General features: G+C 33.6%; 1 protein-coding gene and 1 long non-coding RNA gene across 2 annotated transcripts; one reads left to right on the top strand and one right to left on the bottom strand.

Annotated features, from left to right (window-relative positions):
- The first annotated feature begins 3919 nt into the window (after nt 1-3919).
- LOC138876879 (uncharacterized) lies at nt 3920-13645 on the top strand. Its single transcript, XR_011402181.1, has 2 exons — nt 3920-4413; nt 13054-13645. It is a non-coding gene; the product is annotated as an uncharacterized lncRNA (long non-coding RNA).
- A 7671-nt stretch (nt 13646-21316) lies between these two features.
- On the bottom strand, nt 21317-24832 carry LOC104238248 (uncharacterized). The gene is made up of 3 exons (XM_009792566.2): nt 24379-24832; nt 24047-24153; nt 21317-21624 (listed from the first exon to the last, which is right to left on the bottom strand). The coding sequence occupies exons 1-3, from the start codon at nt 24765-24767 to the stop codon at nt 21419-21421; spliced, it is 702 nt and encodes a 233-aa protein (XP_009790868.1). The 5' UTR covers nt 24768-24832; the 3' UTR covers nt 21317-21418.
- Nucleotides 24833-25960: the final 1128 nt, after the last annotated feature.

The raw sequence follows: 25960 nt of genomic DNA on the forward strand, positions 1-25960 counted from the left end.
CCGCTGTCAGATACATGCAGACATGATAAAGGTACTTCCAAATGAGCTTAATATGCAACAAGCTCACCGTGGCCGTTTGCCGCCTAGGGAATGGATGTTATTGGACCAATCGAGCCTGCCGCTTCAAAAGGGCATAGGTTTATCCTAGTAGCAATCGATTATTTCACCAAATGGGTCGAAGCAGCATCTTACAGAGCAGTAACTAAGAAAGTCGTGGTAGACTTTGTCCGCGACCGCATTGTTTGCCGATTCGGGATTCCAGAGTCGATCATTACTGATAATGGCTCTAACCTCAATAGTGACTTGATGAAAGCTATATGTGAAACCTTCAAGATCAAACACAATAATTCCACAGCCTACAGGCCTCAAATGAATGGAGTTGTAGAAGCTGCCAACAAGAATATCAAGAAGATATTAAGGAAAATGATAGAAAAGCATAAACAGTGGCACGAGAAGTTATCATTTGCTCTATTGGGGTATCTCACCACAGTCCGCACATCAATCGGGGCAACCCCTTATATGCTAGTTTATGGTATAGAGGCTGTCATTCCCGTTGAAGTAGAAATTCCTTCCCTAAGGATCATACAAGAAGCTGAGCTCGACGACGCAGAGTGGGGAAAAAGTCGTTATGAGCAACTAGCCTTTATAGACGGAAAGAGAATGAATGCAGTCTACCATGGTCAACTCTACCAGAACAGAATGTCCAGAGCCTTCAACAAAAGAGTCAAGTCGAGACAGTTCACACCGGGGCAGCTGGTGTTAAAGAAAATTTTTCCGCATCAAGATGAAGCCAAGGGAAAATTCTCTCCCAACTGGCAGGGTCTATACATGGTTCACCGGGTTCTGACAGGAGGAGCCCTCATACTTGCAGAAATTGACGGAGAAGTCTGGCCAAAGCAGATCAATTCAGATGCAGTCAAGCGTTACTATGTGTAATCTTTATGCTTTCCTTATATGATGTAAATTGAACTACACCTGACCTGATTCCCGTTTAAGAGGGGATACATAGGCAGCCCTATGGGTTCGGTCACAATTCAATAAAATTTTCAATCCCCCCTGTGAGCACGTGATTTTTGCCATACATGAAGATAACTCCTAAAAGTAGACCAAAAATAATTTTTATTGATTTTTAGGAATTTTTCTTTATTTAGTTGAATTTCATGCATTTTTAATATTTTAAAATCATAGAAAAAAAATCATAAAAATTGCCATTTTTACATATTTAACTTTTAGTCTTTAGAAATTAGTGTTTTTACTTAGTTTTAAGTTAATTAGTTGTTTTAATAAATAAAAAAAATTAATCTCTACAAAAAAATAGTTTAATTTAGGTTTTTAATTAATTAGAGAAAAGAAAAAGAAATAATAACAGAAGAAAATAGGAAAAAATATTTGGTCTTGTTTGTTCAAAATTGGGTCAATCCTTAAGATTGACCCCATTTAATTAACCCAATTCCAACCCTTTAGCCCAAGCCCATCACTCTAGCCTACCCAAACCCCTTACCCTTTAATAAAACCAAGATATAGAAGACCTAACATTAGATTTTTTAGACCCCTACCTCTTCACCAAAAAACGGCGCTCCAAAAACGAGGACCCTTCTTCCTCTCTCACGGATAAGCGTTGTTTCTCAATTTTTCTAAAAAAAAAAGAGAGCAACAACGCCCTTATTCCCACTCCTCTCGAACAAAAAGCCTTTCCCCATCAAAACCCCTTCAGCATATTCTCTCCTCTCCGACTCCCCATCGAATCCCTCACACAATAGCGCTCTCATTTATCTCATACACATCCTCACACATGCAAAAACAACAAAAAAAATCGCCTTCAGAGAGAGCCATGGATGATTTGAGTTGAATAAATCTGAAATTTCTAGTTTTTTCCTTTTTAAAAGAAAAGGAATTAAAAAAAGAGGAAGAAGAACCGATTTGGTTCTCGATTCTGCCGGTAGCTGTTGGAATTGTTTGTTGAGCTCTAGACGAAGCTGTTTCTGACCTTTATTTGGTCTATTCCTTAGTGTTTTCTCAGCTTTGAACCGGTAAGTTCTATGTCTCTGTATGTTCTATGTTCCTTTGAAATGAGATGGCCATTAGTCTCTATGAAATCTTTTAGACATAGGGCATTCATTCCCTAGTCGCCTTTTGCCAACATTAGGGCTTCAATCCCTTAGTTGAGCCTTTTAGACATAGGGCCTCCATTCCCTAGTCGCCTTTTGCAAACATTAGGGCTTCAATCCCTGAGTTGAGCTTTTTAGACATAGGGCCTCCATTCCCTAGTCGCCTTTTCACCAACATTAAGGCTTCAATCCCTGAGTTGAGCTTTTTAGACATAGGACCTCCATTCCCTAGTCGCCTTTTTACCAACATTAGGGCTCCAATCCCTGAGTTGAGCCTTTTAGACATAGGGACTCCATTCCCTAGTCGTCTTTTCGCCAATATTAGGGCTCCAATCCCTGAGTTGAGCTTTTTAGACATAGGGCCTCCATTCCCTAGTCGCATTTTTGCCAACATTAGGGCTCCAATCCCTGAGTTGAGCTTTTTAGATATAGGGCCTCCATTCCATAGTCGTCTTTTAGCCAACATTAGGGCTCCAATCCCTGAGTTGACATTTTAGATATAGGGCTCCATCCCTTGATCTTTTCCTTTCTGGATAGATGCAATCCTTATTTCATTCGCTTTCGGAAAAAAAAGAGAAAAAAAAAGAAGAAGGAAAAAAAGAGAGGAATAATTTAGATTTTGTTGCAAATAACTCACTAAATTTTCCTAGTGAAAACTGGGGCAGAAAAATTTCGTTTGTTTGTTTGTTTTTGGTGTCTGAGCAGGTTTTACCTCGAGACACAGGGTTTGAGATGACCGAAAGAATGAGTCTCAATCAGAATAAAGAAAAGAAGAAAAAAACAAAAGAAGTGAATTCAAAAGGTTGAAGCGGAGAAAGATGCGGACTGCTCAAGATATGATTGAAGTCACAAGCTTCTCATGTCCCCCCTTGACCCAAAGCTGAAGAAAGAACCAACACCTACAACTAACGAGCATCAAGATTCAGATCGGAGTCCACATCAAGAACCAGTTAAGACTCAAGATCAAGCTTCAAGAGATTTATAGATAGGAATCTTGTAACTCGTAGTTGATAGGTTTAGCTAGTTTAGCTTTTTATTTTCCATTTTTGGTGTAATAAGGAGCTCAGCAAGCAGAAACAACAACAACAACAACAACAGCGAAATCATAGCTTCTCGGTAGTCCCAGCTACCAAAACTTCCAGAACTACACTGACCTGATTCCTTTATAGCCAAAGATATGTAGGCAGCCTCCGAAGCAAGGTTTGGTCAGATTTTTCCAAAAAATACTTCTCATGGAGTTTCCCAAACGGGCAAAAATCGCTCATAATTGCTCATTTTATCTTTGCCTGAAAACCCTTCGTGTTCCCGAGCAAAGAGGGGCAGCTGTGAGCACGTGATTTTTGCCCTACATGAAGACAACTCCTAATAGTAGACCAAAAATAATTTTTATTGATTTTTAGGAATTTTTCTTTATTTAGTTGCATTTCATGCATTTTTAATATTTTAAAATCATAGAAAAAAATCATAAAAATTGCCATTTTTACATATTTAACTTTTAGTCTTTAGAAATTAGTGTTTTTACTTAGTTTTAAGTTAATTAGTTGTTTTAATAAATAAAGAATTTTAATCTCTACAAAAAATAGTTTAATTAGGTTTTTAATTAATTAGAGAAAAGAAAAAGAAATAATAATAGAAGAAAATAGGAAAAAATATTTGGTCTTGTTTGTTCAAAATTGGGCCAATCCTTAAGATTGACCCTATTTAATTAACCTAATTCCAACCCTTTAGCCCAAGCCCATCACTCTAGCCTACCCAAACCCCTTACCCTTTAATAAAACCTAGATATAGAAGACCTAACATCAGATTTTTTTAGACTCCTACCCCTTCACCAAAAAACGGCGCTCCAAAAACGAGGACCCTTCTTCCTCTCTCACGGATAAGCATTGTTTCTCCATTTTTCTTTAAAAAAAAAGAGAGCAACAACGCCCTTATTCCCACTCCTCTCGAACAAAAAGCCTTTCCCCATAAAAAACCCTTCAGCATATTCTCTCCTCTCCGACTCCCCATCGAATCCCTCACACAATAGCGCTCTCATTTATCTCATACACATCCTCACACACGCAAAAACAACAAAAAAAATCGCCTTCAGAGAGAGCCATGGATGATTTGAGTTGAAGAAATCTGAAATTTCTAGTTTTTTCCTTTTTTTTTTAAAAAAAAAGGAATTAAAAAAAAAGAGAGGAAGAAGAACCGATTTGGTTCTCGATTCTGCCGGTAGCTGCTGGAATTGTTTGTTGAGCTCTAGACGAAGCTGTTTCTGACCTTTATTTGGTCTATTCCTTAGTGTTTTCTCAACTTTGAACCGGTAAGTTCTATGTCTCTGTATGTTCTATGTTCCTTTGAAATGAGATGGCCATTAGTCTCTATGAAATCTGGCATAATCTATTTGTTCTCTGTATTTGTCTAAGGGTTTGGATTTGTTAAACTATCATGTTTGGATTGTAATAGGATTATGGACATGAGTGCCTTTGTCATGTAGTGTAATTCAAGCAGAAGCTGACATTTGGTAAATTCAAAATAGGAACACCTATAAAATTTAAAGGTGACTATTGTGGTCGAATTTGTTATGTTTGAAGTTAGTGTCAAATCCTTCAATTAGGACGGCAATTGTTTTAAAATCAGTGGCTACAGCAGCTGTAAGAGTTTCATCGCTTGAATAAATCATTCCAATGCTAAAACCTGGAAGTCCTAGGTTAGAATGGCCGTTGTTTATATAGACTTGACACAATGTGAACTTGATTCCACATTTTGGGCTTCTTTTTAGTTTTCTGTCAATTAAAGATTAATTTTCTTAACTTTCAATATTCCCCTATTCATGTCGTATGGTCATACATTCCAATATAGCTAAGGTAATTTTTGCATATTTTTACAAATTTATTTAGTATTTTTAAGCTAAATTGCATTTAATTGCAATGTTAGCCTCTTTTAAGATTTAATTGCGTTTATATTCATAAAATCAAGTCCTATATTTTTAAATTGTTAGTTATATGTTATAAATGATTTTAGTGATTTTAATTTATTTTTAGAAATTAATTTACTATTTTATAAAATGAATGGGGAAAATGGCTATTTAAAATCTAGCCTGATTGGCTTTCAATTTCAGCCTAAATTGAGCCCCAAATCAGACCCAATTTCCTAGCCCAATTGCAACTCAAACCCGACCCCTAACCCAATTTAAGCGACCCAACCCGGATTCCCCACCTAACCCCTTTAATCCTAGCTGTTGATCATTTAGATCAACGGCCACCGTTCCCCCTTACCTTTTTTAACTCTGAACGACCCCTAAACCTAAATCATTTCTCTACACCCGCCGCCTTTGAAGTCCCTTTCTCTCTCAACTCTCTCTGAAATCTCTCAAGAACCCTAGTTGCCGCCATCTAATCCCACCCTAATCTACCCTAAACCCTGCCTAATTTATGACCTCTCATGGTCATTGGAGATGTCTAGTGGCCTCCTATGGCTCCTGGGTGTTTGTTTCTGTGGTTTCATAGCCAGACCTCGAGGGAATGTGGTCCAGTCCTTGCTCGACTTCTGTTCATGGCCCTTTTCCGGTCATCCATGACCTTTCTCTGTCCAGCCATGGCCGTTCGAGTCAGATCCTTGACTCTCCTGGTTAGATCGGTAACTTTCAAGGTTTTTCTCACCTTTTCTGGGTCTTACGAAACCCTAATCTTTAAGATCTTTGGATTTTTCTTTCAGAACTACTTTAGATCTGTACTTGCTATGAATGTTTTAAGTGTTTTCTAGAAAGTTCTTCAACTTTTCTTTCAAAACGACCCTTCATTTTCTCCGATTAGGGTTTCTCTTAACCTCCCTTTTAAAAAACTCTCTTTTCTGATTCTTGATGTTGTTTTATGGTTTTACTATGTTCAAACTACTTGTTATGCTTTCCTTCTACTTGAGTCAACATGTTAAAACCCTAGTTTCTTTTTGTCTCATCCGAGTTCTGAAACTGCATGTTTGAATATGTACTTGCTCAATTAAGTTCTTCGTTCTTGTTTGACTAATTTGATTTTGAATTTTACCATCTTTTGAACTCGATTATTGTGGAAAACTCTAGGTCTTTTGGTATGAGACTACTTGTTTAAAAGTATACTTGACTCAATTATTGTTTCACTCTCTTTTCTTTTATGTGACCTATCTGATTCTGAGTTTTACTATCTTTTTAACTCGACTATTGTTGAAACCCTAATTTCTTAAAAGGTTTTCCTCACTTGATGATGTGAGACCTTTACTTGTTTTCGATTCTCTTTACCTGTTGCTATGATTTCTTCACTGTTAATTCTATGTGACTACCTGACATACTTGACTACTATGCTTCGAATATCTTTCTTACTACTGAATCCCAGCTTATTTCTGCTACTATTGTATGTTGTTTCTTTTGCCAATGTATTTGGCCTCGCATGTCTGATGCTTCTGTTCACTCTATTTATATACTGAAGTGCAGAATCGTGTTTCTTCCTTGATTGATCTTGGTCTTGTGACTGATTGCAAAAGCTTTTCTTTTATGACCCCTAATTTCACTTGCCTCTTTAAAATTAATTGATTCCTTTCCTTTGCTGTGATATTTACCTTACTGAATCTTTTCAAAAATAAGCATATATTTGTACTTAGACTTGATTGTTTACTTCATGTTTTTACTATCCCTTTTATGGCAATAATCAATCTGTCCCCAAACTGATTTTCTTTCCTTAATTAGACCTGCTGCTATCCGTTAAACAGTGATTCCTTAATTAAAGGGGAATCACTTGGGTTAATTGATTCTGACTTGTGATTGTTTCCATGTTTGTGTTAAGACTTTACTTATTACCTTACTCTTCACCTGTTTTCAAAACTATAAATACCCACCCTCTTTTCTTTCAAAGACACGAACAATTTGAGTTCAAGAACACACACTTCACTCAAAACCTCTCTTTTTCTATTGCTACTTGTGCTACTGCTTTGTCTAGCCGGCTAAAAGCCAAGGCTAGGCTGTGAAAATTTGCTTACCTTTCCTTTCTGCAGTTTGCTTCTTACTGGTATGTCCTAGTTAATTTTCAAGCATCAACAACAACATGTTTTCTATAATTGTTCCAACTTCTCTCATATTTGTCTATTTCTGCTTATGTTTCTGCAGTCAAGTTACATTACTAGCATGTTGAAATGTGTTCCCTTCCCCTTTTAAATTAATGCTTTCCTATGTGTGTGAATCCCCAAACCCCACATCCCCTCTTTGTGTTTATGTTCTCTGGCTGGTTTGTGGGCATGCCAGCATCATCTACTGTTGTGCATGTCCAAACCTGACTCTTACTGGGGTCATATGCTTCATGCAATGTATTCCCAAAACCCTTGACCCCTTTGTGCAACTGTTGATTCTATGTAGTTTAAGATTTACTACTACTGTTTTCAAATCACCCTTACCCCTTACTATTCTCAACCCAGTTTTAAATAAATCTCTGTATTCTGCACTTTCACTATATTCTTAGAACCTAGGTTCTACCCCTCTTGTGTGAGCCTTGCCTTGGGACCATTGAGCTCCCTCTGAACTTGGACACATAAGGGCTGACCCTTCCACACTGTACTCATTTCTGTCTGGTTATGCAAACCCGGGGTCCCTTAAGACCCTTAGGGAACTTTGACACACCCAGATATGAGAAAGGCTTTGAAACAAGTGGCTCTTGAGGTGGTTTATTCCATAACTCAGAGAGGAAGTCAAGAATCAAGCTTCCTATGGTTGTAACTTCTTACTTTACACTTTTCTGATGTAATTCAGTGTTTGGTCTATAATAATTTGTAACAAACATTGGAGTTGGTTAGTAAAAAAAGGATGGGTAATTATGCATATTTTGCTATTAAAAGGGTAGAGAATATGTCTATAGGATCTGTTCTGTTTTAATTCAAGTTCTGCATGCTCCACTTTCACGCAGATAGAGAACATGCCTATATGATTTGTCTAATGAACTCTGCATGTTCTATTACCACACTTAGACACCATGCCTATATGATCTAAATGGTTATAATCAGTCGTCATGTCTGTAAGGTTAAAATCATCTTTGAAATTAGATGTCATGTCTATAAGATTAAAATCAGTATTTTTATAGAAATCATGCCTATAGGAATTTCGCTGTAAATCCTGTCTGCTTCATTTCACGTTCAACTAGATACCATGATTATAGGACCAAAATCAGTCTTTGATACTCATGTCAACCAGTTTAATTAAAACCAGTTCGACTCGTGTTGTTCTGAATCAGTTTAAATAACCTACTCTTTTTATTAATACGGTTTAGAAAGCATGCCTATAAGATCCAAATCGCTCGTTTAAAACTGTCACTACTTTACTGCATTTCCTAATTAGTAATAGATATCATGCTTATAGGATATCACTAATACACACTCAGGCAAGCCTTAGGTGATAACAACAAAATTGAATCCACCTTTGTTAATTAGTAACCGCTACAACCAGCAGGCATGCCTGATTCGGACTTCTTATCTGAGTTATGTAATAAACTGGTTTGCTTCAGCAACTAAAACTCCCCTGTCTTAGTACTTTAAATTCTGACCCTGAATGTGTTTAAGTCATGCTATTTATGTGCTTTGCTTGAGGAGGTATATATGAGCCTCTTAGCTGTTTATATGTTCTCCTAATATGCAGTCTTACGTGTTTTGAATGTCGCCTTAGTCTTTTTACCTTTAAAAACCCAAGAGTCAGCCTAAAATCCTCTCTTATAGGAATAGTAGTCCTAAATTCCTCCGGGATTGATAGGAATGGGACGGGTAATAGCATGCAATAGAGGTCGATACCAATCCGCGCTTTAATACCTTAACATGGTGAAAAGAGTAGATGTGGATATAATGACCGGTGCGCTAATATCACGTGTATCCCCTCTTCTGAGGAGTGTCATACCGGGTATCGCATTGATGTGATGCATATTATAAATAAACCTAGGAGTCCCCTTCCTTCTATATTCTCAAGTATTTGTAGAACTATATCTCATTTTCAAAATTCGCCTTTTAATTGTTTTCAAACTCTTATGTGTTCAAACCCAATTTCCCTACTACTTGAGCCTATACTTGTCTATTTGCTAATTGTACAAATTCACAAAATTGTCTGGCCGGGAACCACACTAGTGGATTCTGAGGGGTGCCTAATACCCTCCCCTTGGGATAATTTCAAGCTCTTACCCTATCTCTAGTTATCAAACAAACATAGAAATGAACTTTATAGGTGTCCTAATGCACCTTAAATCATTAGGTGACGACTCTTCAAATGCAAACCTAGTTTCCAAAAGGAATGAGTTGTCCTATACCCAAAATGTCATAAACCCGATCTCCCAATGCAAAGAGGGAAAAAAGGGGCGCGACACGCATGCTATATATCGTTCGCCTTTTTACCCTTTATAAATATTTTTTCTGTTGAATAAAGTAGTAATTTTAGTCATTTTCCTAATATGTAGGAATAGTCATTCTAATTAGTTCCCTAATATTTAGGGATAGTCATTTAATTATTTGCCCAATATTTAGGATTTTGATATAGAAAAATGAAAATCATATAATTATTTAATTCAAATTCTTTCGCTTTCCTTCCGATTCTAGGAGTTCTTCACTATCAAATCCCTTTAAACTTAAGAGTATTTTATAAGTTTACGCGTATTATCTTTTTGTTGTAAATTTTTTTGTTTAAGAGTCCTTGTTGTCCTTTTCGTATTCCACTTTTAGGTTTACGAATTCTTATTTTTTTTTTAAAAAAAAAATTGGTTAAAAAGTTCTAGGTGTAGTTTTGCTTATTTTCTTTTTCTTGTTTAGAACTCCTTTTCTTCGTATAATTAATTTAATTTGATTATACAAGATGAGATACAATAATTCCTTTTTTCTAATATATTGGAAATAATTCAAATAATATTTCTTATTAATTAAAGAACATAATTTGCATTTTATTCGTGAAAAAAATTATTATTTTTTTATCAATTTGCTAATCCAGTTTGGGCCTAAAATGAACTTCTGAATAAAATTTCAACAAAAAAAAAACTCTTATGTTTTCTAGGATTATATGTGATTGCTGAAATTAAAAAGGAAGCATGATAACTTATGAATTTAAAGGGATTAAATTATAAAATTAAAATAAACTTTTAGTTGAATTTATTGACTGATGAGGAGAACTTCTATGAAGATTCATCATTTTAGGAAATATTAACTTTTATTTTATAATTCAAATATAATATTTTAATATATTTATTACATCATATGTTAAATATTTTTTTATTGAGATAGTGCACACGCGCAAATCACGTATTATAAGACTAGTACTAATATAAATATGAAAATGGACGGGAAAAAAGATTCCATGTGTTTGGGGGGAAAAAATCACGTTGCTTTGGATGAAAGCAATTGAACTTTAAATTTATGGTAAAAAAAAAAAACAATTACGGAATTAAGTTTCCAAAATGAAAAAGAAAAAAGAAAAAGAAAACGTTTCCTAAATCAAATCTTTCATAACTTTTCCTACTACCGTGAGGCTGTATTGTCGCCCGGGACCGGCCCAGGACCGCGGGCCTAACGGGTCAAACGGGGCGGTTCAACCGGGCCTGGGCTCTAGTGGTGTAAAAGTCCGTGGTGGGCCGGTTCAAGACATTTATCCCGTGAGCCCGGGACCGGCTGGCGGGCCTGGGCCGGTTCAACCGGGCCCAACGGGTCTAACGGGCTCCAACGGCTAATTTTTTTTTTTAAAAAAAAGACCAACGGTCAGATTTTTTAAATCTAGCCGTTGGCTTTCAAAATTTATCCGTTGACCACTTTAAAAAATAGCCATTTGGCCCCCAAACTTCGCTTTAACCCCAAACTTTTTATAGTTACACTTTTTCTCAATTCTCAACTATAAATACCCCCCATTCTTTCATTTTTACTCACAAAATCATCAATCTCTCTCTAATTTTCTTCTATAATTGCTTGCTTTATTATTGCAATTTCGTGAAAAATTGTAAAGTTGGTGAATTGAAGTATTCAAGTCTTCAAGTCTTCAACGATATTCAATTTTCAAGAAGTTGTTCGTCAATTCGGTAAACGCGTTCCAACTCTTAAGTTTTAATATTATAGTTTTGTTAGTTTTATTTAGTACAATTATAATTAATATGGCATTTTCTTTGAAAAATATTTTTGGTGGTAAGGGTAAGGGAAAATCTAAAATTGGTGAATCTAGTAGCCAAGCTACTACTCTTCCCCCGGCTCCCTGACCCAGACCTGTTACCCGTCCTCCTCCACCTATTATTATTGATAGTGATAACCCTTGTTTTCAATTTTCCGATAGTCAATTTTACTCAACTAAGAGAAAAAAATAAGGCTAAGTGTAACACTTGTGGGTCTCAACTAGTTCATAAATTTACTGGAGACCGTAGCGGTACGGGCAGTTTGACTAGACACATATTGAAACACCCTAGAGATAAAGTTAGATTTTTACAAATGAAAGCTGCGCAAGAGGGGACAAGTGTAGATAGTACGGTTAACCCTAGTACAGGTTCAAATCTAGTTCAACCGGAAATTAATACTGTTACCGGTGGCATTTTATATTATGATCCAAATAAATATCGTGAAGAATTGGCAAAAAAGGTTACTGTTATGTGCTTACCCTATAGTTTTCCTTCTAACCCTCATTTTGTGTATTATATTAGAAGAGTTTTTAATCCTACTTATAAAGGATGGCCTCGCGCAACCGTAAAGAGCGATATTTATAAATATAAACATGAATATGAACAATATTTGCGCTATTTATTTACTCATATAGATTGTCGCATTGCTATTACTACTGATATTGGTAGAAGTGGTAATGACTGTGATTATCTAACTGTTACAAGTCATTGGATAGATGAGGAGTGGATAATGCAAAAGCGCATTATTGCTTATAGAATAATTAATTCACGCCACACAGGTAAGTTTATTGCTAACACAGTTGCAGATATTTGTAGATATTTTTGCATTAGAGATAAAATTATGTCGGTTTCAATGGATAATGCTTCTAGTAACACTAACGCTATAGGCTTGCTTACAACTACACTAAATCCTGCATTTAGTAATATTTTTCATGTTAGATGTATTTGTCATATTTACCATTTAATCGTCGGTGCTGGTATGAAAGTTTTAAATGTAGAAATTGAAAAGGTTAAAATGGCTCTTAATTGGCTTTTTTATTCAAACCGTAGAAGTAGACTTAGAGACTATTTTAAAAAATGTGATGAATTTGGCCTTAGAGAAAGAAAGGTTCCTAAACCTTGTCCGACTAGATGGAATTACATGTATGAAAGTTTAGTTGTTGCATATGAATATAGGAACCCAATAAGCGCAACGTATAATGCTCGTGTAGGTGATGGTGATGATGATGATGATGATGATGAGCACCTTACAAATCAAGATTGGAGTAATGTTAAAATGCTTGTAGACTTTTTAGAACAATTTCATATTGCTACAAATGAATTATCTGGCCAATATTATCCTACTATTTCTAACTGTTTAGTTTATATTGCAGCACTTGTAGATTTATTTACTCAATTTTCAGAGGGTGGAGTAATTTATAAAGAAGCTATTAATTCTATGAAAGCTAAGTTTAAAAAATATTTTTTCCCTATCCCCCCTATTTTTGGTGTTGCTGCATTGTTAAATTCTATAATGAAATTAGGAGGTCCTCACTTTTGGTATTCAAAAATTTATAACGCTTTATCACTTTCAACTGAGGAATTTGCTACACTTGGAGATGCAAAAGCCTCAATTAAAATAAATCTCAAACTATTTATAATGCTTATCAACTTGCCTTAGATCAAGCTAGACCAATATTCCAACTCCTACTTCATCTAGTTCGCAAGAATCTAAAAGAACTGCGGGCCTAAAAGCCCTTAGTTCTTGGACGGAGTTCAGGGGTTCTCAAGGTGATAATTTTGGTGATAGTTCACAACTAAATGAGCTTCAAGTTTATTTGTCGCAGGGACTTGAATCAGAGAATCCCGACGGCTCCTTCGATGTTTTGGAATGGTGGAAGGACAAACAAAACACTATCCGGTTCTTTCAAGGATGGCTCGAGATATTTTAGGTGTTCAAGCTTCAACAGTGGCATCAGAGAGCGCATTCAGTCAAGCGAGGCTTCAAATCGGTGATCATAGAGCGTCTATGAGGGAGAGCTTGGAAAAATCAGTACTCTTTAGAGATTGGATCCGTTCGGAAAGAAGAAATTTTGGACTTGCAGAATCACAACCGGAGATAGATGAAGCTTATGAAGAAATACTAGCGGAACTTGCGCAGGATGCCGCTTCGCCCGGAAGCGGTGATGAACAAGCTTCTTTTCTACCACCACCAACGGAAATTCCTCCGGACCTTCAAGGATTTATGAGATTTGTTAGAGATAATACATAGACTAACATGTAACTTGTATTTTGACACATCTTCCTTAGTTTTTTTCCTTTTAATGGTGGTATTAGTACCTTGTTGTGCTCATTCCATTAGGGGGAGGAAGACTAAGAAAGATATTGTCATTCTTTGTTAATGTCGTAATAGTAAAATATATAAGACATTCCCTTGAATATTTCTTTGCAATTTATTTTGTGTTTAATAGTATATATATTATATATCTAATACATATAAACTTCCCTTGAATATATATATATATATATATATTTATATAGCCATATATAAGCAATTTATACTAGTATATACATATATAGTTTACAAGAAAGTGTCTTACATAAAAAGAATTAAAAAAAATAGCCTCTATATATATGTGTGTGTGTGTATGTATATATATATATATATATATATATATACACACACACATATATAAGGCAATATATATTACATAAGGCAATATATAATTATATATACACATAATACACCCTTATATATACATACTATACATATTATATATACTATATATACTATATATATATTTGTATAGCTATATATAAGCAATTTATACTAGTATATACATATATAGTTTACAAGAAAGTGCCTTAGATAAAAAAAAAATTTAAAAAAAATAGCCCGAAACGGAAAAAGCCCGTTAGGCCCGCGGGCCCGGTCCATTTAGCCCAGGACCATGTGGGCTTAGGACCGTCGTGGGCCGGTTCCACACATTGGGCCCACCTCAAGCCCAGGCCCGTTTGGCCCGGGCCACAATACAGCATTAATCTACCGTAGGAATGCAAAAAGGAAAACTTACTTTTCCCTAACCTAGTTAGAATGGGATTAAGAGTATTTTATTATAAATAGGCCATTAGGAAAGCATTTACCTTGTTCTTTTTGTTAGGGTGACAAAATTTTCTTGCGTTGGTGGTAGAATAATTTGAAGCATGGATTTAGAAGCTGTGTTTATGAGTGTTTTTTGCATAGGAAAAAGGCCAGATAATATATTTGAGTTGATTAAAGCTGCTATAACAGTGGGTGAACGGAAGTATCCTGACGAGTTTAAGAAGCATCAAAATAAAATATTAAAGCAGTTGATGAATTCTGGAGTACTGAGTGCTAAAGAAGATTTCGATAATGGTTATGATTCTTCCATTGAAGAGGTGGAGCGGAGTTTTTTTGAAGATCAAGAAAATCATGAGAAAGAAAACTGCAATACTGAAAAGACCAACTCTAATGTGACTACTGAAAATCAGAGTTTCAAGAAGACAGATAACGACAATCTAGCCAAGAACATGAATACAACAGTAAGAGCGATGTCCAAGAGTTGCACTGGTGGTTTAACGAAGATCAAGCTGCCAGAAGAGTAGGATATATATATATATATATATATATATATATATCAAGTAAACTAATGAATAAGGAACTCAACTTTCAGTTGGTACTTGAGCTAAAAGACAAATGAATAGCTAGCGGAGAGCATTCAAAATCACCTTCAAATAAGAATGGTTATAGTATTTGGAATGTGCAATCAAGACTGTATTTGTAAGGACCTTGATTTTGTGTACCTTAAGCTATCAGGAAGAGCTCTCGTTTGCTTAAAAATGGGAAAACGACTAGGCTGAGCTGCCTGCATTATTGGCTTGATACTAAGTATTGTGCAACCTTTCAGGAAAAATTTGTTAACATCATCAACCTTTTTCTTTCCATAAAAAACATAAACGGAAAAGGGCATAAACTACCCCTGTTGTTGCTAAATGGTTTACAAACACCTTTCATTCATCTATCCGTCCAAAAAAACACACGACGTTAATTCTATTAATAAAATTACCTCCACAACTAACAGCATAACCGGTGGACCTTCAATTTAATGACGTGTCATTTTTTTACTGGGCCACGTGACAATCTCGTACTGAAATAAAAAATAAATTTTATTTCAATCCACTTAGCTGACCCGACCCAAAATTTTGTTAGAGCGAGAAACAATGGCGAAAGAAGTGGAGTGAGAAGGGGCAGACGTCTTGTTGTTCCCAATGGCTTCCCCATTTTTCCGATCTTTTTGATTTCACCCAAATTCTCTCTCCCCCATTCATCTTCTCTCTTGCGCAACTATCCCCATCGGGAGTTGACCTCCACCATCATACTGACCGCAACCACTATGTTTACCACTGTAGTTGCTGCCTTCGCCACCGTAGCTACTGCTCCCACCACCATAGTCGTTGCTCTCATCACCTCCTCTACTATCTTGCCTACCTCACCACCATAGTCGTTTCTCCTGTGAACAAACCCCCTAAAGTTACAGATAACTAAAGGAAAAGTGAGGGAAAAAATTCTTATTTTACACTATAAAACTAAAAATAAGAAAGCTTACATAAATCGTTGGCATCTTCAAGAAATTAAGTTAAGAGTATTTAATTGAGAAACAGAACTTCGTGATGGATGGTGAGATATCTAAATTCAATTTTGATAGGATCAGATAAGTGGGTTAATGTAATTTTATGACCCAGGTAACAAAACCTTGGGTCGGCTAAGGTAGGTGGGTCGAAATAACATTCATTTTTTTGTTATAATCAGAGATTGTCACGTGGCCCAGTAAAAAAATGACAGGTCATTAAAGTGAAGGCCCAACAGTTCTGTTGTTAGTCGCGGGAGATAATTTTATTAATAGAATCAACGTCGTGTATTTTTTTGGATGGATAGATGGACGGAGGATATTTGTAAACCATGTAGCAAACGATAGGGATAGTTAAAGCCCTTTTTTCGAAACATAAATAACAATTGGCATTAAATGATTATAGTTATCTCTTTAATTTAAAAATAAAACTAGTATTAGTACCGCACGATGTGCGGATAATGTTATGATCCTGCTATATTCTATAAATTAAAAAGAATAAATTATATGAATAACTATTGGCATAAACTTAACCCCATATATAGCCGGTGATACAAACAAATAAAAATACAATATGATTCAAAAATAAATACTCCTTTCCTTTCAATTTACATAAAGTATTTTTCTTATTAGACTATTCCAAAAGAATGACACATTTAACTTTAAATTTTTCATTTTACCCATCTTACCCGTAATGAGAAGCTCTTACACTCATACAACTATCACAGCCCCACAAATCTTTTAGGACCATAAGTTTCAAAAGTTTTCTTTTTCGTTTTTAAACTTCGTGCCAAGTCAAACAACAACAACAACCTAGTGAGATCCCACAAATGGGGTATATGGAGGACAGTGTGTATGCAGATCTTACCCCTACTCCGGAGAAGTAGAGAGGCTATTTCCGATAGACCCTCGGCACAAGAAGAAGGAAAGAGACAGTGTATCAGTAACAACTTAATTCAAACTATCTCATCAAAATTGAAACTGAGTGAAATAATACTAAATAGAGTAATAACTAATAAAAATACATTTAGTAATATCTTAATTTAAATTATAAAAATATATTATATTATTATCTCAACATAATAATTTCTCACATCAACATCAACTTCTACCAACCTAAAATTTCACAATGATAAATTAATATAAACACACATGATGATTTATTGACAACCAATATATTCTAACTTTTGGGAGTTACCAACATATAAAACAGTTGGATCATAATTTGCTCAACAATTTTAATGCCACCTCAATTTTAATCACACAATTAAAGCCACTTTTTTTTTAACAATTTAAATGATACTTTTGGGATATAGTTAATATTAGTATATTATAATTAAATAAATATTAAACTACTTTAAATATATTGTACTTCTTAAAATGAATTTTACCTTATGATTTTTGTAATTCACTTTAATTTGTGTAAATAGTAATCCCAAATAGTGCAATTATATTCCTGTATATGTTTACCCTATCTAAATCTATTTAATTCTAATTGACATATATATATACCGATCCCATCGGTTTTTCAATCAATTGGCTCATACACTTTGAGAGACATAAATATCAACAACGGATTAAAAAGTCATAGTCCATACCTGAGCCATTAGAGAAGAATCCATTCTCCCTTCTTATCTAATTTAGCATGACAAACTACTAGCACTAATAAAAAAATAAAATATAAAAAGTATATGTATTGCTTCCAAACAATTGAGATATAAAATAAATTATAAAATGTTGGATAATTAATTTTTCCGTAAGGCAACATAATTGAGATTTAATTCAGCCGATGTCTGAGTTGCTTCATAGTTAAAACATTATTCCCACAAAAATGTATGTCATCAGTTCCTCTATTCTTGTGTAAAATTATGATTGATTAACTCCCTTCCAACATTATTGGAGTTGCTTTAATATTGATCGAATCGTACTGCATTTATGTGACAATTCTCTTTTTGAGAGTCATTTTAAAAGTATTCAACTCCAAACTATATACATTACACATCTTGATTCTCAAAACTAAAATGCTAAATGAGCAAGAGATATAGATTTATTTTTAAATTAATTCAAAATATCAATTTACTCACATTATCTTTATACCTCCTCTTTCTATATTATTCCCTCTACTATGAAATTTTATATAATTGTTTCATTTATATGGAAGTTTGACATTAAATTTTCATTAAATTAACTATATAAGAATTTAAATTATATTTAAATATTTTTAATTTAATTCTTGGAATTATTACCTGTATTTTTTTAGTTTTATCTATTATAACGGTTTTAAATACGTGTATCTTATTCATATAATATGACTTATGTCATTATTATTTTAGAAACGTTCTCTTCTCAAAGATCAAATAAATCTTATCATTCTATATATATATTTGCTATTGAGATTATTACTTATTTACATATTTTTCTTCTTTTTTGATTCCTTGTTCATGTTATTGCATTACCCATAACTTAGAGTTATTTATATCATTGCCCACAACTCCCGTTAGTAGATGAATTTAGTTTTTCTTTTTTCTTGTAAAAAAATTATATTCACTATTTTTTATTCTTCTACTGAAACTAATATTTAAATTTATCAATAATATTTTTGATCATCATTTATTTATTATCTTTATTATATATTTTAGCTGAATGGAGTAGTGGTACTCGTAGTATGTGTTGATAATACTTCCATATTTATCTTTATAATGAGATAAGATAAGGGTGTTATTTTTATCTTTAAGCTCAATATTTTCTTATGGTCAAAAAATTATTAGTTAAGATAGAGTAGTTGGTTATATCGTTATAAGACTATTATTCTTTCTTTCCTTTCAGATTCAAAATAATCTTATTACTACCTTTCCATTTAAATTAAAAAATTATCTTTTTAATTTTAAATTAAATTAAATATTATTATAAATATTATCCTAAATTGTCTTTCAGTTCAATTTTTTTGTGGTCAAAACTTTAATTCATATTTTCACTCTTTTGTTATCACTACTAATATAATATAAATCTTAATTTCATATTTTCTATATTTAAATTTATTGAATTAACGTCTTAGGGCACAAGGAGAAGCGAACGTTATTGATCAACTAAGGCAGTTACGAAAGTTAAGTTTTGATCCAACAACTCGGTAATTATGATTATGGGTTCAAACCTAGATTTTTTTAGTTTTATTTCTAGTAACAAACACTTTTTTATTTTTTCTGTTGTTTTTGTTGTGAAAATTTTCAGAAAACTCTTTCTTATTATTTAGAACAATTTGCTCATTGAGCCTCTCATTTGAATTGGAATATTTATGTATTGATTAGCTTTTCTAATTAATTAAACAATCAATTCAAATTTAACTTTCTTTCCATTTAGATTCAAAATAATCTTATTTACTATCTTTGTATTTAAATTAAAGAAATATCCTATCTCCCAATTTAAATTAAAATACTATAATAAATATTGTCTTAAATTGCCAAGTGGCTTTATATTAGCTTGCAACTTGGCTAAATGAGAAGGCAAACTTTCTTGCTTTAATATATATATAGATTTTATATTTTAGCTGAATGGAGTAGTGGTACTCGTAGTATATGTTGATAATACCTCCATATTTATCTTTATAATGAGTTAAGATAAGAGTGTTATTTTTATCTTTCAGCTCAATATTTTCTTATGGTCAAAAAATTATTAATTAAGATAGAGTAGTTGGTTATATCGTTATAAGACTATTATTATTTCTTTCCTTTCAGATTCAAAATAATCTTATTTACTACCTTTCCATTTAAATTAAAAAAATTATATTTTAATTTTAAATTAAATTAAATATTATTATAAATATTATCCTAAATTGTCTTTCAGTTCAATTTTTTTGTGGTCTAAGACTTTAATTCATATTTTCACTCTTTTGTTATCACTACTCTTTTGTTATCACTACTAATATAATATAAATCTTAATTTCATATTTTCTATATTTAAATTTATTGAATTAACTTCTTAGGGCACAGGGAGAAGCGAACGTTATTGATCAACTAAGGTAGTTACGAAAGTTAAGTTTTGATCCAACTACTCGGTAATCATGATTGGTTCAAACCTAGATTTTTTTAGTTTTATTTCTAGTAACAAACACTTTTTTATTTTTTATGTTGTTTTTGTTGTGAAAATTTTCAGAAAACTCTTTCTTATTATTTAGAACAATTCACTCATTGAGCCTCTCATTTGAATTGGAATATTTATGTATTGATTAACTTTCCTAATTAATTAAACAATCAATTCAAATTTAACTTTCTTTCCATCTTGATTCAAAAGAATCTTATTTACTATTTTGTATTTAAATTAAAGAAATGTCCTATCTCCCAATTTAAATTAAATACTATAATAAATATTGCCTTAAATTGCCAAGTGGCTTTATATTAGCTTGCCATTTGGCTTAATGAGAAGGCAAATTTTCTTGCGTTAATATATATATAGATTCAAAAGAATCTTATATATTATCTTTGTATTTAAATTAAAGAAATATCCTATCTCCCAATTTAAATTAAATACTATAATAAATATTGCCTTAAATTGCCAAGTGGTTTTATATTAGCTTGCCACTTGGCTAAATGAGAAGGCAAACTTTCTTGCTTTAATATATATATATATATATATATATATATATATATATATATATATATATATATATATAGATTCAAAAGAATCTTATTTACTATCTTTGTATTTAAATTAAAGAAATATCCTATCTCCCAATTTAAATTAAATACTATAATAAATATTGCCTTAAATTGCCAAGTGGCTTTATATTAGCTTGTCATTTGGCTTAATGAGAAGGCAAATTTTCTTGCGTTAATATATATATAGATTCAAAAGAATCTTATATATTATCTTTGTATTTAAATTAAAGAAATATCCTATCTCCCAATTTAAATTAAATACTATAATAAATATTGCCTTAAATTGCCAAGTGGTTTTATATTAGCTTGCCACTTGGCTAAATGAGAAGGCAAACTTTCTTGCTTTAATATATATATATATATATATATATATATATATATATATATATATATATATATATATAGATTCAAAAGAATCTTATTTACTATCTTTGTATTTAAATTAAAGAAATATCCTATCTCCCAATTTAAATTAAATACTATAATAAATATTGCCTTAAATTGCCAAGTGGCTTTATATTAGCTTGCCACTTGGCTAAATGAGAAGGCAAACTTTCTTGCTTTAATATATATATATATATATATAGATTCAAAAGAATCTTATTTACTATCTTTGTATTTAAATTAAAGAAATATCCTATCTCCCAATTTAAATTAAATACTATAATAAATATTGCCTTAAATTGCCAAGTGGCTTTATATTAGCTTGCCACTTGGCTAAATGAGAAGGCAAACTTTCTTGCTTTAATATAGATTGTCATCGAGATATCAATGCATTAATGGTTTAGACATCTTTGATTCCCTACCTATAAAAATTCACAACTATATTTACTCATGTAAATTTAAAACAAAACTTATAAGTCACTCTTGCAAGTTTTAAAACTGTGGTAGCATTTTTCAATACAAAAAATTCAACTTATTAAATCAGAAATGTTAGACTTCCAATCAATATTTAAGTGACTGCAGTCGATCAAACATTGAACGCGATTCAGAGCTGCATGTCTATGCTGCAATAATACAGAAGATCCATTGTCTTCTGGCTTCTGCTCCTCAGTAGTCTTCCTTTTACGAGGCAGTCTTCTTGAAACTTGTTTCCATTTTGATTCAAACGCACAAGCTACAAGTTCAAAAAGAAATAGATTTAATAACTTGATCAATGTCTAAGCTCAGGTGAAAGCAAATGAAAACTAACTGCTTTTGGAAGAGAAATTTTTTAACTAAAAGGTTACCATATAAGAGAAATTTTGTTTTTCTGCTACGAGAATTAGTTGTGGTGGCGAGAGCATATAAGAAAGAATGATCCACATGGTTTCTGAATAGATATCCTGTTTAATCCAAAGCTGAAAAAGTCGAGAGTGCTTTACAATGACACCCACCCGCAACAACAATTAAAATGAACTTTTTTTTAATAAATAATGCTGGTGTTCGGACCAGCTTGAGAGCACCTCAACTATTTTACTAGACACATAGTACTTCCCACCAGCATAGATAACAGATACTCTACCTCCCAAGGCTTAGCCAAACAGGAATAAGTTCCCTAGCATTTCTGTCTCTGCTGGGGCAATCAAAGGGACTTCCTTAAGAGAAAAGCATAAGCTTCTCAAGCCTGCTGAAACTTTATGCCCATAGACCCTAAGATGCATCCTCGAGCGATGATTTATTTTTAACATTCTTAGAAAAAAGTCTCACCCTCCGCTTTACAGTGAAGAGATGTTTTTGTTTTAGATAGTTGGGGCACTACTTCTCTTAGAAACAGAGGACCGAAAAAAGATTTGACTCCTTTGATTGTAAAAACCAACCCAATGCTTTTGCTTTTTCAATTGCTACAGATTAACAAAGCTGGATATGTCCTCTCAGCAAGAGATCCAATCTATCAGAGTAAAAAAAAAAAAAAAATCCAACAAAAAAACTGCATCCAGTCATCTATTCATGCAGGAGTGCAATGCGTGCTCCATGAAAAGCCAATAATACAATCGGTTGAACCAGGTATTCAGCTCTCTCTAGGACCGCGTCAGGCATCCCCCTCTAACCCCTTACTCCTAATCTGTAGGTTCAGAAGAGATCCTCAAGTGGTTAGCATAACCAAGGAGATCCCAAATAAATTCAGCACCAATTTCGTTGATAACAATATCGAGTTAAGAATTGTAAATAATGCCATAGATCGACGCAGTCAATGACGATGAAGAAGATAAAGGACAAGAAAACAGTAAGAGAGAAGGATCCACTTTCGGAATTTTCGAAAGTTCTACTGATACACCTAATTTCAAACTGGTTAATATTGGATATTCTTGTCCAAAAGTCTCTGGCAACCAATATTTTGTCACTGAAGATGGTGATGCTCTAATTCCTCAGATATTCACAAGCAGGGTAGTTGCATACCAGACAATCACTTTTAGCTAATCCTGTTGTTGGTTTGAAGACAAGTAATGTTTGGGATGATTAGATTGTCATAGTAATGATATAGGCAGGCCTCTACTGATCCTTCTCCAGTACCATTATACTATTATAGCAATCAATTCTTGTAGGTCTGTTCACTAAACGCACAATGACATGCATTGGTAAAGGCACATCAAACAGAGTTTTTCTTATCAGAAATGATGATGTCAAACTTAAGGTCAAGACAGTTATGACGGCTTGGGACATTTAAGAGTCAACAACCAGCAGGAATACATCTATTCTGGAGAGCTACGATGGATTCAGAGTTTTAACTTAGCTATAAAATAGTGTTTCAGGAATAGGTTGCACCACACCTAATCGGAATTTGTTTTGCAACTTGTAAGCCGGATGCTCAGGCTTGATTATTATCCAGTTAAAAACATATTGTCGTATTAAGTCTGAATTGGCATAAAGCGAATCCATAAGACAATGGTAGCACAAATGAAGAAGAGCCAGCCATGGAAGCTTACAAAATAAAGGAGGAGCAAGATGATCAGTTTGAGGAATGTCCCATTAATAGTTAGAGCTCCGCTTGTGTAGTTTTTTTGTTTTAGTTCATTGGTACTATGCTTTGACAATGATCAGCCCACTGTTTTTATCTTCAATATTCAGCTACCTAAATAAAATAGACAAAATTCCAGGTGTTTAGCAGTAGATCTAGGCATTCTCAAGTCACCATGTGCGGGTAACGTGTGATATGCTTCCATTTCTTATGAAAACAAGGGTGTGGAGAGAGTCTAAAAGTATTGAGAGGTCACTATTGAAAGGGAAAAAATAAGGCTGTTTGTTGATCATACATATAGAAGAACTACAAATCCAACACATACCGTAGAAAGTGTTGGGCCATTGCAAACATAACCAATTTTACTGGGAAGTTGTTGTGAACTGTATGCTTCTTTGATTACAAACATTTTGGGTCAGATCCCGGGGTGAAAAGCTATGACTATCATGTTATGATCCACCTGAAGCCAATGTCTTCTCTGTTAGCTCCTAACCATACCTTGGTAACGACTAGAATACTAAGTTTGATGTAAACAGACACATTAGTTTACCACTCTCTTCAACATGCTTATTCTTTATGAAATAGTGTATAAAGATTGTACCTTCACTTCTTCCCTCAAATCCTCGAATGAGGCAGGCACAAATCCAAGGTCTTCCCGAGCGGGATGCCTTTGCACCCCCTTTTATTTCACCATTATGTTGTTTCAATCTACCAGAGAGATCACCAATTAGAACTCAGCAAACTTAGATACTATTAAAAAAGAAAAAAGTTATATGAACAAATGACACAATATAATGATGCAGATTTTAGCTTACAGAAATGTCTATTATTAAATTTCTGTTACTTGCATAACATAGAAACCCATTAATCAAAAGTCTTCTTTTTATCCTTTTTTTTCTTTTCTAGAATAAACGAGAGAAAGATGGAACTAACCGACGAGAGAAATTGGTAGTAACACCAACATAGGTCTTAATAGGTGGATTTGTGGAGAGAATAAGATATACACACCATAAAGACTTGATTTTTTTGCATTTTCTTGAATTATTATTGGATTCCGTTGAATGTGAAGCTGGCAATTTACAGCTCGTTGATATTTCCGACCCATTTCCTAAGGGATTTGAAGAAGAGGAAAGCTGTGAGTTTGCAGCATCACACTTTCTTGTTTTCTTCAATTTGCTGGAACTTGAGGAAAATGCTATTGGATTTGAAGAAGAGGTAATTTTTAGGTTAGCAGACTTCAAGGATTCAAAATTTGTGGGTTTTTGTGGTTTCAGAATATGGGGTTTCGTTGATTTGAAGATTGTTGATAAGGGCCGAGCCATAGCGACGATCCCACAGTTTTGTGATCTGCAGTTGACCGTTAGCTTCAAACAATGAATTTTGATTAAAAAATGCTTAACCCAGGGAGTTTATCTAACAAATTATGTTATCAGTCGCTTGTATAAATTTTTGTGTCTATTATTATGATTAATTAATGCCTTGAAATAAAACAATAAAGGAAAAGAAGAATATTGCAAAGAAAAGAGATTGAGGGAAAAAGTGACTTAGCCACATAGCTAACAAACCATAAAATCACTCAAAAATATTAGACATACCTTAAATACAATTCTATTTATACACTTCCCCTTTAATGTCTATCCAACAGATAATGTACCTTGTTAAAATCTTAACTAAAATAAAATTCAGTGAGAAAAAAATCCAAAGAAGGAAAAAGAGTACACGTGTTTAGAAATGCGCCTTTTGGTTGACTCGTTAAAAAATCTTGCAAGGAAAACTCAGTGGGACAAAATCTTGTAAGGAAAAAAGAGTACAACGCCTGATGAGAGCATCAATTCACATCTTTAAGCCTTCGCATCCTGATCTTGTACACTAGCTTCTCGAAGGTTGACGTCGGAAGAGATTAGGTGAACAAATCAGCAATATTATTACTTGAACGAATCTGTTAGACATTGATATCACTATTCTTTTGAAGATTATGTATGAAAAATAACTTTGGTGAAATGTGTCTTGTCATATCTCCTTTAATCCTCCCTTCGATTGGGCTATGCATACTGCATTGTCTTCGTACTAAATCGTGGGTAGTTTATCACATTTCAAATTACAATTTTCTCAAATAAGATGTATTATAGACATCAACCACACACATTCTCGACTTGCTTCATGGATAGCAATTATCTCAGCATGCTTAGATGAAATAGCTATGATTGATTGCTTAGTCGATCGCTAAGATATGGCAGTGCCTCCACATGTAAACACATAGCCTGTTTGAAATCGAGCCTTGTGTGGGTCGGATAAATATCCAACACTGGCGTAACCAACAAGATTTGGACTGCAATCGCTGCCATAAAATAAACCCATATCGATAGTCCCTTTTAGATACCGCAATATTTGTTTGATTCTATTCCAATGTCTCCTTGTAGAAGCTGAGTTATATCTTGCTAAGACATTAATTGAAAAAGTTACATCAGGTCGTATTATATTAGCAAGATACATTAATGCACCAATTGCATTAAGA

The sequence above is a fragment of the Nicotiana sylvestris genome, chromosome 9 (genome assembly GCF_000393655.2).
Source record: "Nicotiana sylvestris chromosome 9, ASM39365v2, whole genome shotgun sequence".
NCBI classification, from domain to species: Eukaryota; Viridiplantae; Streptophyta; class Magnoliopsida; order Solanales; family Solanaceae; genus Nicotiana; species Nicotiana sylvestris.